Here is a 16,203-nt window from a genome sequence, read left to right on the forward strand (position 1 = left end):
GTGTCTGTCAGCGTAGTGTCCAGAGCATGGAGGCGCTACCAGGAGACGGGCCAGTACATCAGGAGACGTGGAGGAGGCCGTAGAAGGGCAACAACCCAGCAGCAGGACCGCTACCTCCGCCTTTGTGCAAGGAGGAGCACTGCCAGAGCCCTGCAAAATGACCTCCAGCAGGCCACAAATGTGCATGTGTCTGCTCAAATGGTCAGAAACAGACTCCATGAGGGTGGTATGAGGGCCCAACGTCCACAGGTGGGGGTTGTGCTTACAGCCCAACACCGTGCAGGACGTTTGGTATTTGCCAGAGAACACCAAGATTGGCAAATTCGCCACTGGCGCCCTGTGCTCTTCACAGATGAAAGCAGGTTCACACTGAGCACATGTAACAGTCTGGAGACGCCGTGGAGAACGTTCTGCTGCCTGCAACATCCTCCAGCATGACCGGTTTGGAGGTGGGTCAGTCATGGTGTGGGGTGGCATTTCTTTGGGGAGCCGCACAGCCCTCCATGTGCTCGCCAGAGGTAGCCTGACTGCCATTAGGTACCGAGATGAGATCCTCAGACCCCTTGTGAGACCATATGCTGGTGCGGTTGGCCCTGGGTTCCTCCTAATGCAAGACAATGCTAGACCTCATGTGGCTGGAGTGTGTCAGCAGTTCCTGCAAGAGGAAGGCATTGATGCTATGGACCGCCCGTTCCCCAGACCTGAATCCAATTGAGCACATCTGGAACATCATGTCTCGCTCCATCCACCAACGCCACGTTGCACCACAGACTGTCCAGGAGTTGGCGGATGCTTTAGTCCAGGTCTGGGAGGAGATCCCTCAGGAGACCATCCGCCACCTCATCAGGAGCATGCCCAGGCGTTGTAGGGAGGTCATACAGGCACGTGGAGGCCACACACACCACTGAGCCTCATTTTGACTTGTTTTAAGGACATTACATCAAAGTTGGATCAGCCTGTAGTGTGGTTTTCCACTTTAATTTTGAGTGTGACTCCTAATCTAGACCTTCATGGGTTGATAAATTTGATTTCCATTGATAATTTGTGATTTTGTTGTCAGCACATTCAACTATGTAAAGAAAAAAGTATTTAATAAGAATATTTCATTCATTCAGATCTAGGATGTGTTATTTTAGTGTTCCCTTTATTTTTTTGAGCAGTGTATTTACCATATCATATGGAGACAAACATAATTGCAAATGATTAAATCATTCCAATAGAAAAACAACAACAATTTAGTTACACAAGCAAAGGTACAATCAATACAACAATAGAAACATATATGTACAGTGTGTGCAAATGTAGAAGAGTAGGGAGGTAAAGGCAATAAATAGGCCATGGAGGCAAAATAATAACAATTTAGCATTACACTGGAGTGATAGATGTGCAGATGATGATGTGCAAGTAGAGATACTGGGGTGCAAAAGAGCAAGAAGATAAATAACAATATTGGGATGAGGTAGTTGGGCGTGCTATTAACAGATTGCCTGTGTACAGGTACAGTGATGGGTAAGCTGCTCTGACAGCTGTTGCTTAAAGTTAGAGAGGGAGATATAAGACTCCAGCGTCATTGATTTTTGCTATTTGTTCCAGTCATTGGCAGCAGAGAACTGGATGGAAAGGCGGCCAAAGGAACTGTTGGCTTTGGGGCTGACCAGTGAAATATACCTGCTGGTACGTGTGCTACGGGTGGGTGTTGCTATGGTGACCAGTGAGCTGAGATAAGTTGGTGCTTTTCCTAGCATAGATTTATAGATGACCTGGAGCCAGTGGGTTTGGCAATGAATATGTAGCGAAGGCCAGCCAACAAGAGCATACAGGTCGCAGTGGTGGGTAGTATATGGGGCTTTGGTGACAAAACGGATGGCACTGTGATAGACTACATCCAGTTTGCTGAGTAGAGTTTTGGAGGCTATTTGGTAAATGACATCGCAGAGGTCAAGGATCGGTAGGATAGTCAGTTTTACGAGGGTATGTTTGGGAGAATGATTGAAAGAGGCTTTGTTGCGGAAGAGGAAGGCGATTCTAGATTTAATTTTGGATTAGTTGACTCTTCACATGGGATGATGTCACTGAACAACAACAAAGGGAATATTGAATGGTCCCCAATAATCCATTGCATCTCCCAAAAAAGGTTTTCAACATATATCTGTAAAATTATAGTCTAGAAACTTAAGTTTTGGTTGTCTTTCTCTCAGGTTTCCATGTCTTCTCCCTAGACCTCCTCAATGTCCACCTCTTGAAAATCAGACTCCGAGACCTCATCTTCACTGTCACTCTCCAACATTGTTGAGGATGGCTCGTTGTTAGGCTCAAAAAGCCTCACATTTTCCCGGGTGGCCACCAATTTCTCAACCCTTGTATTGTTCAGCCTGTTCCGTGGTTTGGTCTGTGTTCCCAAACAAGGGTCAGGTGCATACTGAGGTGGCTGATGTTGGTGGGATTTGGAGGATGATTGAGGCAACAGGGGAAAGGGCCTCAGCTCCACAAAGTCCCTTCCACTAGGTGGCTAATGAGATGTGTTGGCACAACTGCCATATTGCATCTCCATCCCAAAGCACTTGCTTGGAAGTGTATATTGCCAGACTGCTAAGAACCTTGCCCTCATCCAGGCCAAGGTGGTGAGACATTGTAGTGGTGACACTAGAGGTCGACCGACTATGGTTTTTCAACGCCGATACCGATTTATTGGAGGACCAAAAAAAGCAGATAACGATTAATCTGACTTTTTTTTTTTTTTTTTTCTTCTCCACCTTTATTTAACCAGGTAGGCTAGTTGAGAACACCTTTATTTAACCAGGTAGGCTAGTTGAGAACACCTTTATTTAACCAGGTAGGCTAGTTGAGAACAGGTTCTCATTTGCAACTGCGACCTGGCCAAGATAAAGCATAGCAGAGTGATCAGACAACACAGAGTTACACATGGAGTAAACAATTAACAAGTCAATAACACAGTAGAGAAAAAAAAAAAGGGGGGAGGGGGTCTATATACAATGTGTGCAAAAGGCATGAGGAGGTAGGCGAATAATTACAATATTGCAGATTAACACTGGAGTTTTTAATAATAACAATTACAATAATACTGAATGAACACTTATTTTAACTTAATATAATACATCAATAAAATCTATTTAGCCTCATAAATATTGAAACATGTTCAATTTGGTTTAAATAATGCAAAATTAAAGTGTTGGAGATGAAAGTAAAAGTGCAATATGTGCCATGTAAGAAAGCTAACGTTTAATTGCCTTGCTCAGAACATGAGAACATGAAAGCTGGTGGTTCCTTTTAACATGAGTCTTCAATATTCCCAGGTAAGAAGTTTTAGGTTGTAGTTATTATAGGAATTATAGGACTGTTTCTCTCTACCATTTGCTTTTCATTAACCTTTGACTATTGAATGTTCTTATAGGCACCTTAGTGTTGCCAGTGTAACAGTATACAGTGGGGCAAAAAAGTATTTAGTCAGCCACCAATTGTGCAAGTTCTCCCACTTAAAAAGATGAGAGGCCTGTAATTTTCACCATAGGTACACTTTAACTATGACAGACAAAATGAGAGAAAAAAATCCAGAAAATCACATTGTAGGATTTTTAATGAATTGATTTGCAAATTATGGTGGAAAATAAGTATTTGGTCAATAACCAAAGTTTATCTCAATACTTTGTTATATACCCTTTGTTGGCAATGACAGAGGTCAAACATTTTCTATAAGTCACAAGGTTTTCACACACTGTTGCTGGTATTTTGGCCCATTGCTCCATGCAGATCTCCTCTAGAGCAGTGATGTTTTGGGGCTGTTGCTGGGCAACACGGACTTTCAACTCCCTTCAATGCCCAAAAAGAGACATTCTAATGACAAGTATCTCACAAGCATATTATGAAAGTAAATAACATCTTATTTATCTTTGTTACCTAACTAATTCTGTTTCAGCTATGACATTCATCATTTTCACCTCGAATAGAAGTAGAGGGACTTTTGTCAGAATTTGCTTGTTGTGAGCGCTGAGGGAACTTTATGCACTTGGCCAGATGATTCTGCATCTTTGTTGCATTCTTCACATATGATTTGGCATAGTATTTGCAAATGTACAGAGCTTTTCCTTCTACATTAGCAGCAGTGAAATGTCTCCACACATCAGATAGTGCCCATGGCATTTTCCTGTAAAGATTAGAAAGAAATTAGTAAAAAAAAAAAAAAAAAAAAGGATCAATAGTTAAGCAGTTAGATTAAACAACTCCTTTTGTTAGATAAATGTTTTAAAATTAAATGTGTATGGAAACAGGTGAATTACCACTTCTCAGTTAGCAAGCTAAAACCCACATGGTAGCAAGAACTAACTAGCAGAAATTGTTAACACATTAGAGATGATTTAAACACACTTTGCTGTAGGCTACTATTTACTAGTTAACAAAAAGTCATGTATGTCATATAAAATATATTCACCCCACCCAGTATTCAAAACTTACCAGAAAGCATGTAGTCCTTGGCTCAGACAGTATAGTAGTGTGGGCTCAAGAGCATCTCATTAGTGCAAGATCTTGAGAATCAGCAGCTGTACATGTGATGGAAGAATGCACTGTGCATGCAGAGGGTTGCAATTCCATTGAATTGGGGATAGTTTAACCAAAATATGCCACAAGACCTAGAATTGCCTTGTGTATCCCACAAAAAAAGGTTCACTGTTATAACTTTTTTGATGAGTTTATGCACAATTCCCAATATTCCAAGGCTTAACTTCCCATGGACAATTTCCAGCCCTTTGCAATCCTAGCTGTCATTAGCTGTGCAGGCTGACAGCTGGTTAATGACGGGTGGCAAGGGGAAGGGATGATATGTCCTCTTAACTTCTTATAACACACATTGATATCGAAATTCTAACAACATACATGTGTTAAAAAAACGTATTTAGGAAAAGTCCAGGGCAGAGGTGGCATGACTTTAAAAATGGCAGAGATATTTTCATTTTAAATTAATATGCTGTCAAAATGACTGCCTCTGCGCTTCTAGTGTTTATTCTTCTGCCAGAGAACCTTTGATCTAGGGCCAGTGGGAAACTTTAAGGTATTCAGAAATATAGTGCTGTTCCGTTTGGACTCTTATGACCCACTTGTTAAGACTCACATGAAAATATATTATCTTGCTAGAAACCCTTTCAAGTGCCTCTGCTGAAATACTGTTAAGCTTTTTCTCTCTACATTTGCACAAGCTGAATAAAAATGTCTGAAACTTTTGGTCACAGATGCACTCCTGTACACAACACACTCACTGTTTTGAATGGCTGAGGGAGGGTTGCTCTGAAACGCTGGCACTTTAGTGAGATGCCGCTCCTTTTGTGTCATTGTCCTCCCAGATCCGTATCCGGGACCCCAACCAGGGCGGCAGGGACATCACAGAGGAGATCATGGCAGGGGGCACAGGGAGCCGAAATCCAACCCCCCCTGTCGGACGGCCCTCCTCCACCCCCACCCCTCCGCAAGTAAGGACACATCTTCTCTCATGCTGCCTGATATTCGGCTTATTTTCTCGCGCACACACACACGTTGCCATTGTGTGCCACTGGCCCACTGAACTGAGCTGTTAGCCTTTCACCCATGTCTGTGTAATCTGTGCCCAGGGCAGACTGCTTGGTGTTGGGAGGGAACAGGCAATTAAGCCACCAGGGCTTTGGCACCACACAGACAGAGCCATGCATGCAGGCACAGCACATTTTCTGTGTTTGTAATCCATCCTCTGCCATGCTGCGTTAGACACAGCCAGCCACTCAGACTTCAGCCACTGTCCCTTACTCCCTGCCCCCCACCCATTGCTCTGCAACTGGGCCCAAACACACTCATCTGGCCTCGCCTTCACAACCTTTGCTATCCAATTTGAGTAACAGAAAACCATGGCTATTTTACAAAAGTGATCTAAACACTTTCATTGTTCATAGTAAATGTGTTATCATATTCATCTTTGACACACAGATATATGGCTTACAGACGTGTAATAAATAAATAAATATATATTACCTATTAGTACCTACCTGCATGTATCACTGTATCTCCTCCCTCACTTGTGCAGTAAATGTTGTGGAACATGTCGTTTATGCTTTTTGTCCCTCCATGACAAATCCAGAATAAGACTCTATACTTCATTGATTCAAACGAAATGAGTCATTGATGTGCTGAGAATTTTAATAAATGGGTTACCTGACAACGTCACGAACTATGCTCACGCTTCAATGGGGCAGAAGTCTGTGTTGTGATTTTGGATGGTCAGATAGCTAGCAACAATGACAAGAAGCTGACATGTGGGGAGTCGTAGGTGGCTTGTTTTATCTTGGTCTTGATAACATGTCTTATTTTGACGAGAGGTCGGCCGATTATGATTTTTCAACACCGATGCCGATTATTCGAGGACCAAAAAATCCGATACCGATTAATTTTATTTGTAATAACGACAATTACAACAATACTGAATGAACACTTTAACTTAATATTATACATCAATACAATCTATTTAGCCTCAAATAAATAATGAAAAATGTTCAATTTGGTTTAACCTGTTATGGCTGCAATCCCGATATTGGAATCGATATGACAACTACCAGTGAAAATAGAGGGCGCCAAATTCAAACCACAGAAATCTCATAATTACAATTCCTAAAACATACATGTCTTCTATAATTTTAAAGCCATTCTCGTTGTTAATCCCACCAAAGTGTCCGATTTTCAAATAGGCTTTTCAGCGAAAGCACTACAAGCGATTATGTTAGGTCTCCACCAAACCACAATAAGCACAGCCATTTTCCAGCAAAATATAGCATTCACAAAAAGCATAAATAAAGATAAAATGAATCACTACCTTGAATTATCTTCATCAGATGACACTCATAGGACTTCATGTTACACAATACATGCATGTTTTGTTTGATAAAGTTCATATTTATGTAAAACAAATCTGTGTACATTGGCTATTTAGATTCACTAGTTCCAAAAACATCAAGTGATTTTGCATAGCCACATCGTTTCAACAGAAATACTCATCATAAATGTAGATGATAATACAATTTATACACATAGAATTATAGATTTACCTCTCCTTAATGCAACCGCTCTGTCAGATTTCAACAAAAAAAAGTTTACGGAAAAAGCAACCCATGCCATAATCTGAGACGGCACTCAGAACAGTAGCCAAATTAGCCTCCATGTTGGAGTCAACAGAAACCAGAAAATACATGATAAATGTTTCCTTACCTTTGATGAACTTCATCAGAATGCAGTCCTAGAAATCCCAGGTCCACAATAAATGCTTGATTTGTTCGAAAATGTCCGTTATTTATGTCCAATTAGCTACTTTCGTTAGCGCGTTTGGTAAACAATTCCAATTGGTAAAAAGTCACAAAACGCGTCCACTATAACGTGACAATGTCAAAAAGTTCCGTAACAGTCAGTAGAAACATGTCAAACGATGTACTGAATCAATCTTTAGAATGTTGTTTACATATATCTTGAATAACGTTCCAACCGGAGAATTAGAATTACTTCAGATGAGCGGTGGAACGCAAGTCCTTCCCCTGTGAACGCGCCTGGTGAAAGCATGGTCCACTCATGGCTGTGGTGACTATTTCCTATGTCAATCGACCCCCCTTCACATTAGTCATCAGACAAAGTTCTATTGACTGCTGACATCTAGTGGAAGGCGTAGGAAGTGAAAACTCATCCATATCTCGCTGTAATTTCAATGAGACCTTGGTTGAAAATCTGCCACCTCCAGAAAACAAAACAGGAAGTGGAATTTCTCAGGTTTTTGCCTGCTATACGAGTTCTGTTCTATTCAGACATAATTCAAACAGTTTTAGAAACTTCAGTGTTTTCTATCCAATACTAATAATAATATGCAAATATTAGCAACTATGACTGAGGAGCAGGCCATTTGATATGGGCACCTTTCATCCAAGCTACTCAATACTGCCCCTGCAGCCATAAAAAGTTAAATAATGCAAAAACAAAGTGTTGGAGAAGAAAGTAAAAGTGCAATATTTGCCATGTAAGAAAGCTAATGTTTAAGTTCCTTGCTCAGAACATGAGAACATATGAAAGCTGGTGGTTCCTTTTAACATCAGTCTTCAATATTCCCAGGTAAGAAGTTTTAGGTTGTAGTTATTATAGGAATTATAGGACTATTTCTCTCTATACCATTTGTATTTCATTAACCTTTGACTATAGGATGTTCTTATAGGCACTTTAGTATTGCCAGTGTAACAGTATAACTTCCGTCCCTCTCCTTGCTCCTCCCTGGGCTCGATCCAAGAACACAAAGACAACAGCCACCCTCGAAGCAGCGTTACCCATGCAGAGCAAGGGGAACAACCACTCCCAGGCTCAGAGCGAGCGAGTGATGTTTGAAACGCTATTAGCGCGCGCTAACTAGCCAGCCATTTCGGTTACACCACCCTAATTTCAGGAGTTGGTATGCTTGATGTCATAAACAGCGCAATGCTTGACGCACAATGAAGAGCTGCTGGCAAAACGCACGAAGTGCTGTTTGAATGAATGTTTACGCGCCTGCTTCTACCTACCACCGCTCAGTCAGATACTTAGATACTTGTATGCTCAGTCCGATTATACGCAATACATGACACACTAGATATCTAGTAATATCATCAACCATGTGTAGTTAACTAGTGATTATGATTGATAGTTTTTTATAAGATAAGTTTAATGCTAGCTAGCAACTTACCTTGGCTTACTGCATTCGCGTAACGGGCAGTCTCCTTGTGGAGTGCAACAAGAGGCACGTCGTTATTGCGTTGGACTAGTGAAAATCTGTCGTTCTGCCCCTGAACGAGGCAGTTAACCCACCGTTCCTAGGCTGTCATTGAAAATAAGAATGTGTTCTTAACTGACTTGCCTAGTTAAATAAAGATTAAATAAAGGTGGTAAAAAATATTTTAAAATCGGCAAAATCGGTGTCCAAAAATACTGAATTAATCGTCCATTCCGATTAATCGGTCGACCTCTAGTTTTGACTGATGTCACGTCTATACTAATATGACTCATTGGCTAGCTTGCCAACCAACAACTGTAACGATGTATTTGAGACGACAAGTGCTCATTGTAAAAAATATATTTATATTTTCAATAAACATTATAGTTTACAATGTTGTCAACGAATTATAGTTGACATGTTGTCAACAATTTAAGCCAACCCCATCTGTATTTCCCCATAGTTGCGTACAAGTCAGTTTTGTTGTTTAACAACCAACCCGTCTATAGAAATAGGCAATCATCTTTAAATTACAGTTCTTTTTCTGGATTCTGTGGAGGGAAAGCTTTTATGACACTTCCTCCCTGTCCTCTCCTTGGACTTTAACATTCTCTCCTCTCTTTCTGTGTTTTGTCCTTTTTCTTTTTACTCTCCCTCCTTTTGCTTTGTTTAACCTTGTGTGCCTCCATTTCCCTGTCATCCACACTCCACCTCCCCTACTCTTGCACGTTCTTTTTGCTGCTTCTTCTCCTTTCCTCCCTTTTGCCTGCTTTCCTTGGTTGCTGTCTCCTTGCTTGTCTCCCCCTGTTTTTTCCTTGGCTAATGTATCTAACCATACCCACTGGTCTCCTTATTTCCGCTTAATTCTATTTTTGTGCTTATTTGTCTGTCTGTGTTGCTAGTTTTTATGGACGCACCCTCATTATCCTCACATTTTCTACCTCAAATCGCAGCAGCAGCCAGGCGGTAGCCAGACTCCAGAGCAAAGCCAGGGCCAGGCCAACTCAGCCTACAGCCTGGAGCTCCCCCAGCAGCCACAGCAGCAGCTCACGCCTGGGGCTGCAGCCAGCAAGCCAGGGCCAGGTCTGACCCTCTACCCCCGGCCCTCACCCCTCCATCCTTCAGGCAGAATACATCCCTGCTTTGAGAGCAGCGGCCTGAGGAATAAAACGTTTTTTAGAACCTGAATGTTGACTCGGTTAAGAGATTGGCGTAAATAATTGTCTCTTCTTTTGTATTTAATGTCTGTTATCTGTTCTCTTTTCCAGTTGATGATAAGCCAAAATTGGAGCTGCTTGTCCAGAAGTCTTCCTCTCCCGGGCTTGGTCAATCAGAACCTTCATTGGAAAGGCGAGAGGCCAGTGCATCTGTAACTGCTCCCTCTCCCCACTTGGATCCAGAGCTTCCCTCCCCAGCCCCAGTGGTGGTTTCCCCCATCCTGGCCCCTCTTCCTGTTGCTGGCCCTATTGAGCAGCCCTCTGCCGTGGAGCCCACTGCTCCCCCTCCCTCCTCTGCAGCGGACCCCAAGCATCTGTCACTCACAACTCAGTCCCAGACCTCAAACACAGAGGAACTTCTTCCAGAAGCCCCACGCACCCTGGCTGCTTCCCCAGCCCTAACCCCTAAGGCTTTGAATGGCCATGCTGACACTGGGGCTGAGATGGACACCCAGTCTCAGGAGCACTACCCCCTTGCTCCCTCCCTATCCCCAACCCAGCCCCAGGCTTCAGCCCCAGCTTCTAGAGAAGACTGCAGTGAGGCTGTGCCCAGTGAGGTGAGGGCAGAGATGCCCCCTGCTGTCATGGACCCTATCGCACCAATCACTGTGATGCCAGTCACTCTGACCTCCAGCCCTGCGCCTGCTGTTCCAGCGCCTCCCCCTGGCCTTCCGCCGCTAGTGCAGGCCACAGCAGAGACCAGCAAGCTCTCTGACACTAAAGACATCCCTCTCAATGCAGGCACAGAGAGACTCATCACACCAAACAGCAAGCTTGAACCACAGCTACAAGCCCTTTTCAGAAAGAGTCCCACTACAGGTATGTGCATAGCCATGGATACAGACATGACAGCGTGGATGTCACATGGATGCCTATGTGTGTGTATACTATAAATAAACAGTTAACGGTTGCTAATAGACAAGACTTGGATCAGCCAGACTGAACTCCATGCTGACTGCTGAGAACAGCACAGTGCTTACACTAACAACTGGATTTAATTGTTATTCTGGGGAGAAGGCCACTGTTTTCTGCAAGTATAATAAGTCTAGTCATTGATATTTAATGGAAGAAATTTGGGGTAAATCGCCAGCCTATAGCTGACTTTAGCTGTTTTCTCTGCAGTATGTCAGACTGTTCCTGCTACACCAAAAACCTGGAAGAAACCAAATGAAGGGAGTCCTGTTGGAGATGCATTACAGAGGGAGACTGAGGTAAGCAATGATGCTTTCTATTCACTCTATGGGAGGGGGCGCACATCCTGCTATGCCCTCAGACAAACCGTCGAACAGGCAAAGCGTCAATACAGGACTAAAATTGAATCATACTACACCAGCTCTAACGCTCGTCAGATGTGGCAGGGCTTGCAAACTATTAGACGACAAAAGGAAGCACAGTCGCGAGCTGCCCAGTGACACAAGCCTACCAGACGAGCTAAATTACTTCTATGCTCTCTTTGAGGCAAGCAACACTGAAGTATGTATGTATGAGAGCATCAGCTGTTCCGGACGACTGTGATTACTCCGTAGCCGATGTGAGTAAGACTTTTAAACAGGTCAACATTCACAAGGCCACATGGCCCTACAGATTACCAAGACGTGTATTCCAAGCATGCGCTGACCAACTGGAAAGTGTCTTCATTGACATTTTCAACCTGTCCCTGACTGAGTCTGTAATACAACATGTTTCAGGCAGACCACCGTTGTCCCTGTGCCCAAGAACACTAAGATAACCTGCCTAAATGACTACCAGCCCCACTCACGTCTGTAGCCATGAAATGCTGGTCATGGCTCAAAACACCATTATTCCAGAATTTGCATTCCGCCCCAACAGGTCCACAGATGACGCAATCTCCATTGCACTCCACACTGCCCTTTCCCACCTGGACAAAAGGAACCCCTACGTGAGAATGCTATTAATTGACTACAGCTCAGCGTTCAACACCATAGTGCTCTCAAAGCTCATCACTAAACTAAGGACCCTGGGACTAAACACCTCACTCTAACTGGGTCCTGGACTTCCTGATGGTAGGTAACAACACATGTGCCACACTGATCATCAACACGGGGGCCACTCAGGGGTGTGCGCTCAGTCCCCTCTTGTACGGTCTGTTCACTCATGACTGCATGGCCAGGCACGACTCGAACACCATCATTAAGTTGGCCGACAACACAACAGTGGTAGGCCGACAACGATGAGACAGCCTATAAGGAGGAGGTCAGAGACCTGACCGTGTGGTGCCAGGATAACCTCTGCCTCAAGTGATCAAGACCAGGAGATCTATTGTGGATAACAGGAAAAGGAGGACCGAGCACGCCCCCTTTCTCATCCACAGTGATGTAGTGGAGCAGGTTGAGAGCTTGAAGATCCTTGGTGTCCACATCACCAACAAACTATCATGGTCCAAACACACCAAGACAGTCATGAACAGGGCACGACAAAGCCTATTCCCCCTCAGCAGACTGAAAAGATTTGGCATGTGTCCTCAGATCCTCAAAAAGTTCTACAGCTGCACCATCGAGAGCATCTTGACTGGTTGCATTACTGCCTGGTATGGCAACTGCTCGGCCTCCGACTGCAAGGCACTACAGAGGGTAGTGCGAACGGCCCAGTATATCACTGGGGCCAAGCTTCCTGCCAACCAGGACCTTTATACCAGGTGGTGTCAGAGGAAGGCACAAACAATTGTCAGACTCCAGCCACCCTAGTCATAGACTGTTCTCTCTGCTACTGCATGACAAGCGGTACTGGAGCACCAAATCTAGGTCTAAAAGACTTCACAGCGTCTACCCCAAGGCATAAGACTCCTGTACAGCTAGTCAAATGGCTATCCAGACTATTTGCATTGTCCCCAAACCCTCTTTTACACTGCTGCTACTCTCTGGTTATTATCTATGCATAGTCATTTTAACTTTACCCAAATTTACATATTACCTCGACTGACTTGTGCCGCCCACATTGACTCTGTACCAGTACCCCCTGTATATAGCCTCGGTACTCTTATTTTACTGCTGCTCTTTAACTATATGTTATTTTTTACTTAAACAACAACGCGGTTTTAAGAAAAATAAGTGTTAAGGGCTTGTAATTAAGCATTTCACTGTAAGGTCTACACCTGTTCTATTCAGCGCATGTGACAAATAACTAGGGTAGCAAAGGGTTGAAAACTTTCTGGTAAATTTCCATAAATTTCAGGGGGAAAGTTCCATAGGAAGTTAAGCCTTGGAATTTTGGGAATTTGCTTAAATTCATCAAAAATGTTAGCTTATTACAGTGAACCTTTTTTTGTGGGATACACAAGGCAATTCTAGGTCTTGTGGCATATTTTTGTTAAACTATCCCCAATTCGATGGAATTTCAACCCTCTGCATGCACAGTGCATTCTTCCATCACATGTATAGTACACTTTTCCATCACATGTACAGCTGATTCTCAAGATCTTGCACTCTAATGAGATGCTATTGAGCCCACACTACTATACTGTCTGAGCCAAGGACTACATGCTTTCTGGTAAATTTTGAATACTGGGTGGGGTGAATATATTTTATATGACATACATGATTTTTTGTTAACTAGTAAATAGTTGCCTACAGCAAAGTGTGTTTAAATCATCTCTAATGTGTTAACAATTTCTGCTAGTTAGTTCTTGCTACCATGTGGGTTTTAGCTTGCTAACTGAGAAGTGGTAATTCACCTGTTTCCATACACATTTAATTTTAAAACATTTATCTAACAAAGGAGTTGTTTAATCTAACTGCTTAACTATTTATCCTTATTTGGGTTTTTTTACTCACTCACTCACTTTTCCTGCTAATAATTACAGGAAAATGCCATGGGCACTATCTGATGTGTGGAGACATTTCACTGCTGCTAATGTAGAATGACCAGCTGTGTACATTTGCAAATACTGTGCCAAATCATATGTGAAGAATGCAACAAAGATGCAGAATCATCTGGCCAAGTGCATAAAGTTCCCTCAGCGCTCACAACAAGCAAATTCTGACAAAAGTCCCTCTACTTCTATTTGAATGAATCAGACACCTTATCGATAGCAACAGCTCATGGTCTTGGAATCAGAAGTTTTTTTGACTCAATGGAGGAACGTAGTCAGAGAAATGCTGATGAACTGGTTCACCTCTGATGCTCACAGGCCATGTGTATTGGAAGAGATTTCTGAATGTTCTTCACCCAGCATACACCACTCCAACCAGACATGCTTTATCTACTAATTTACAGGATGTAGAGTTCAACAGTTCCAGTGAAGGTCAAGCAAATCATCTCTGATGGGTGGTCAAATGTTCGTGGGCAAGAAATAATTAACTACATCTCCATCCCTCAGCCAATATTCTACAAGAGCACAGACACAAGGGACAACAGACACACTGGTCCCTACATTGCAGATGAGCTGAAGGCAGTCATCAATGACCTTGGACCACAGAAGGTATTTGCACTGGTGACAGACAATGCTGCGAACATGAAGGCTGCTTGGTCTAAAGTGGAGGAGTCCTACCCTCACATCACACGCATTGGCTGTGCTGCTCATGCATTGAATTTGCTCCTCAAGGACATCATGGCACTGAAAACAATGGACACACTTTACAAGAGAGCCAAGGAAATGGTTAGGTATGTGAAGGGTCATCAATTTAAAGCAGCAATTTACCTCACCAAGCAAAGTGAGAAGAAAAAGAGCACCACCCATTGTCATCCTGTTTGACAGTCTCATGGAGGGGATGGAGTCTCTCCAATAAATGGCCATATCACAGTCTGCTGATATGAACAGCCCCATCAAGAGGGTCAATTTTGCTCCAAGCAGAGGAAACTGCAGTTCTGAAATGCATCAAAAAGCGTGAAGACTTCTGCCTGAAACCCATACACGCTGCAGCGTACACGTTGGACCCCAAGTACCCTGGCAAGGGCATCCTGTCTGGTGCAGAGATCAACAAGGCCTATAGTGTCATCACTACCATGTCTCGCCATCTTGGCCTGGATGAGGGCAAGGTTCTTGGCAGTCTGGCGAAGTACACTTCCAAGCAAGGGCTTTGGGATGGAGATGCAATATGGCAGTTGTGCCAACTTATCATATCAGCCACCTGGTGGAAGGGACTTTGTGGATCTGAGGTTCTTTCCCTGTTACCTCAATCATCCTCCAAATCCCACCAACATCAGCCGCCTCAGAGTGCAACTGGTCCTTGTTTGGGAACGCACACACCAAAGCACGCACCAGGCTGACTAATACAAGGGTTGAAAAATTGTTGGCCATCTGTGGAAATTTGAGGCTTTTTGAGCCTAACAACGAGCCATCCTCAACAATGTTGGAGAGTGACAGTGAAGATGAGGTCTCGGAGTTGAGAGGAGGACAACCAAAGCTTTAGTTTCTAGACTATCGTATTACAGATGTATTACCGTATGTTAAATGTTTTTGGGAGATGCGATGGATCATTGGGATCATTCAATATTCCCTTTCTTTTGTTGTTCAGTGGATTCATCCCATGTGAAGAGTCAAATCATTTGATTAAAGTAGAATTTGTGACTAAACAGCTTTTTCTATTCTTTTTCTATTGGAAGGATTTAATCATTAGCAATTGTCTACTTAAGGTAAAAGATTTGCTTCGGTCTCCATTTCATATGGTAAATATATACAATTTAAAAAAAACATCTGCATTTAAATGGTATTAATATTAATTTGCATATATTCCTGTTAATTCCCACAACGTTTCCACCTCTGAATATTCCCCAAAATGTGCAATTCTATAAATAACATTTGATTTTATTAATGATTTGAAGTGTTATCGTCTGATTTTGTTTTTTATTAGAATCCCCATTAGCCACCAGCAATGGCGACAGCTAGTCTTACTTTACCTTCCTTGGACACTGTGCTAACTAACCTCCAAAGAGATTCAATGCCATACAACACTCCTTCCGTGGCCTCCAACTGCTCTTAAACGCTAGTAAAAACCAAATGCATGCTTTTGAACCGTTTGCTACCCGCCCGCCCGACTAGCATCACCACCCTGGACGGTTCCGACCTAGAATATGTGGACAACTATAAATACCTAGGTGTCTGGCTAGACTGTAAACTCTCCTTCCAGATTCATATTAAACATCTCCAGGTGCACGGTGTTTCCTCCGACACATTGGTGCGGCTGGCTTCGGGGTTGGATGCGCACTGTGTTAAGAAGCAGTGCGGCTTGGTTGGGTTGTGTATCGGATGGGCGCATGACTTTCAATCTTCGTCTC

General features: G+C 43.1%; 1 protein-coding gene across 15 annotated transcripts in view; it reads left to right on the plus strand.

Annotated features, from left to right (window-relative positions):
• Positions 1-16,203, plus strand: part of LOC115143275 (eukaryotic translation initiation factor 4 gamma 3-like) — a 72,782-nt gene that overhangs the window by 38,281 nt on the left and 18,298 nt on the right. For 10 of the 15 annotated variants that reach the window (XM_029683497.2, XM_029683498.2, XM_029683501.2 and 7 more), the window contains 4 exons: positions 5,346-5,480; positions 9,706-9,835; positions 10,021-10,788; positions 11,092-11,180. In XM_029683497.2, the coding sequence (XP_029539357.2) occupies positions 5,346-5,480; positions 9,706-9,835; positions 10,021-10,788; positions 11,092-11,180 (1,122 nt within the window). The remainder of the gene's footprint in view (positions 1-5,345; positions 5,481-9,705; positions 9,836-10,020; positions 10,789-11,091; positions 11,181-16,203) is intronic. The other 5 variants (XM_029683500.2, XM_029683508.2, XM_065001885.1 and 2 more) reach the window with 2 other exon arrangements.

Source organism: Oncorhynchus nerka, linkage group LG15, assembly GCF_034236695.1.
Source record: "Oncorhynchus nerka isolate Pitt River linkage group LG15, Oner_Uvic_2.0, whole genome shotgun sequence".
NCBI lineage: Eukaryota > Metazoa > Chordata > Actinopteri > Salmoniformes > Salmonidae > Oncorhynchus > Oncorhynchus nerka.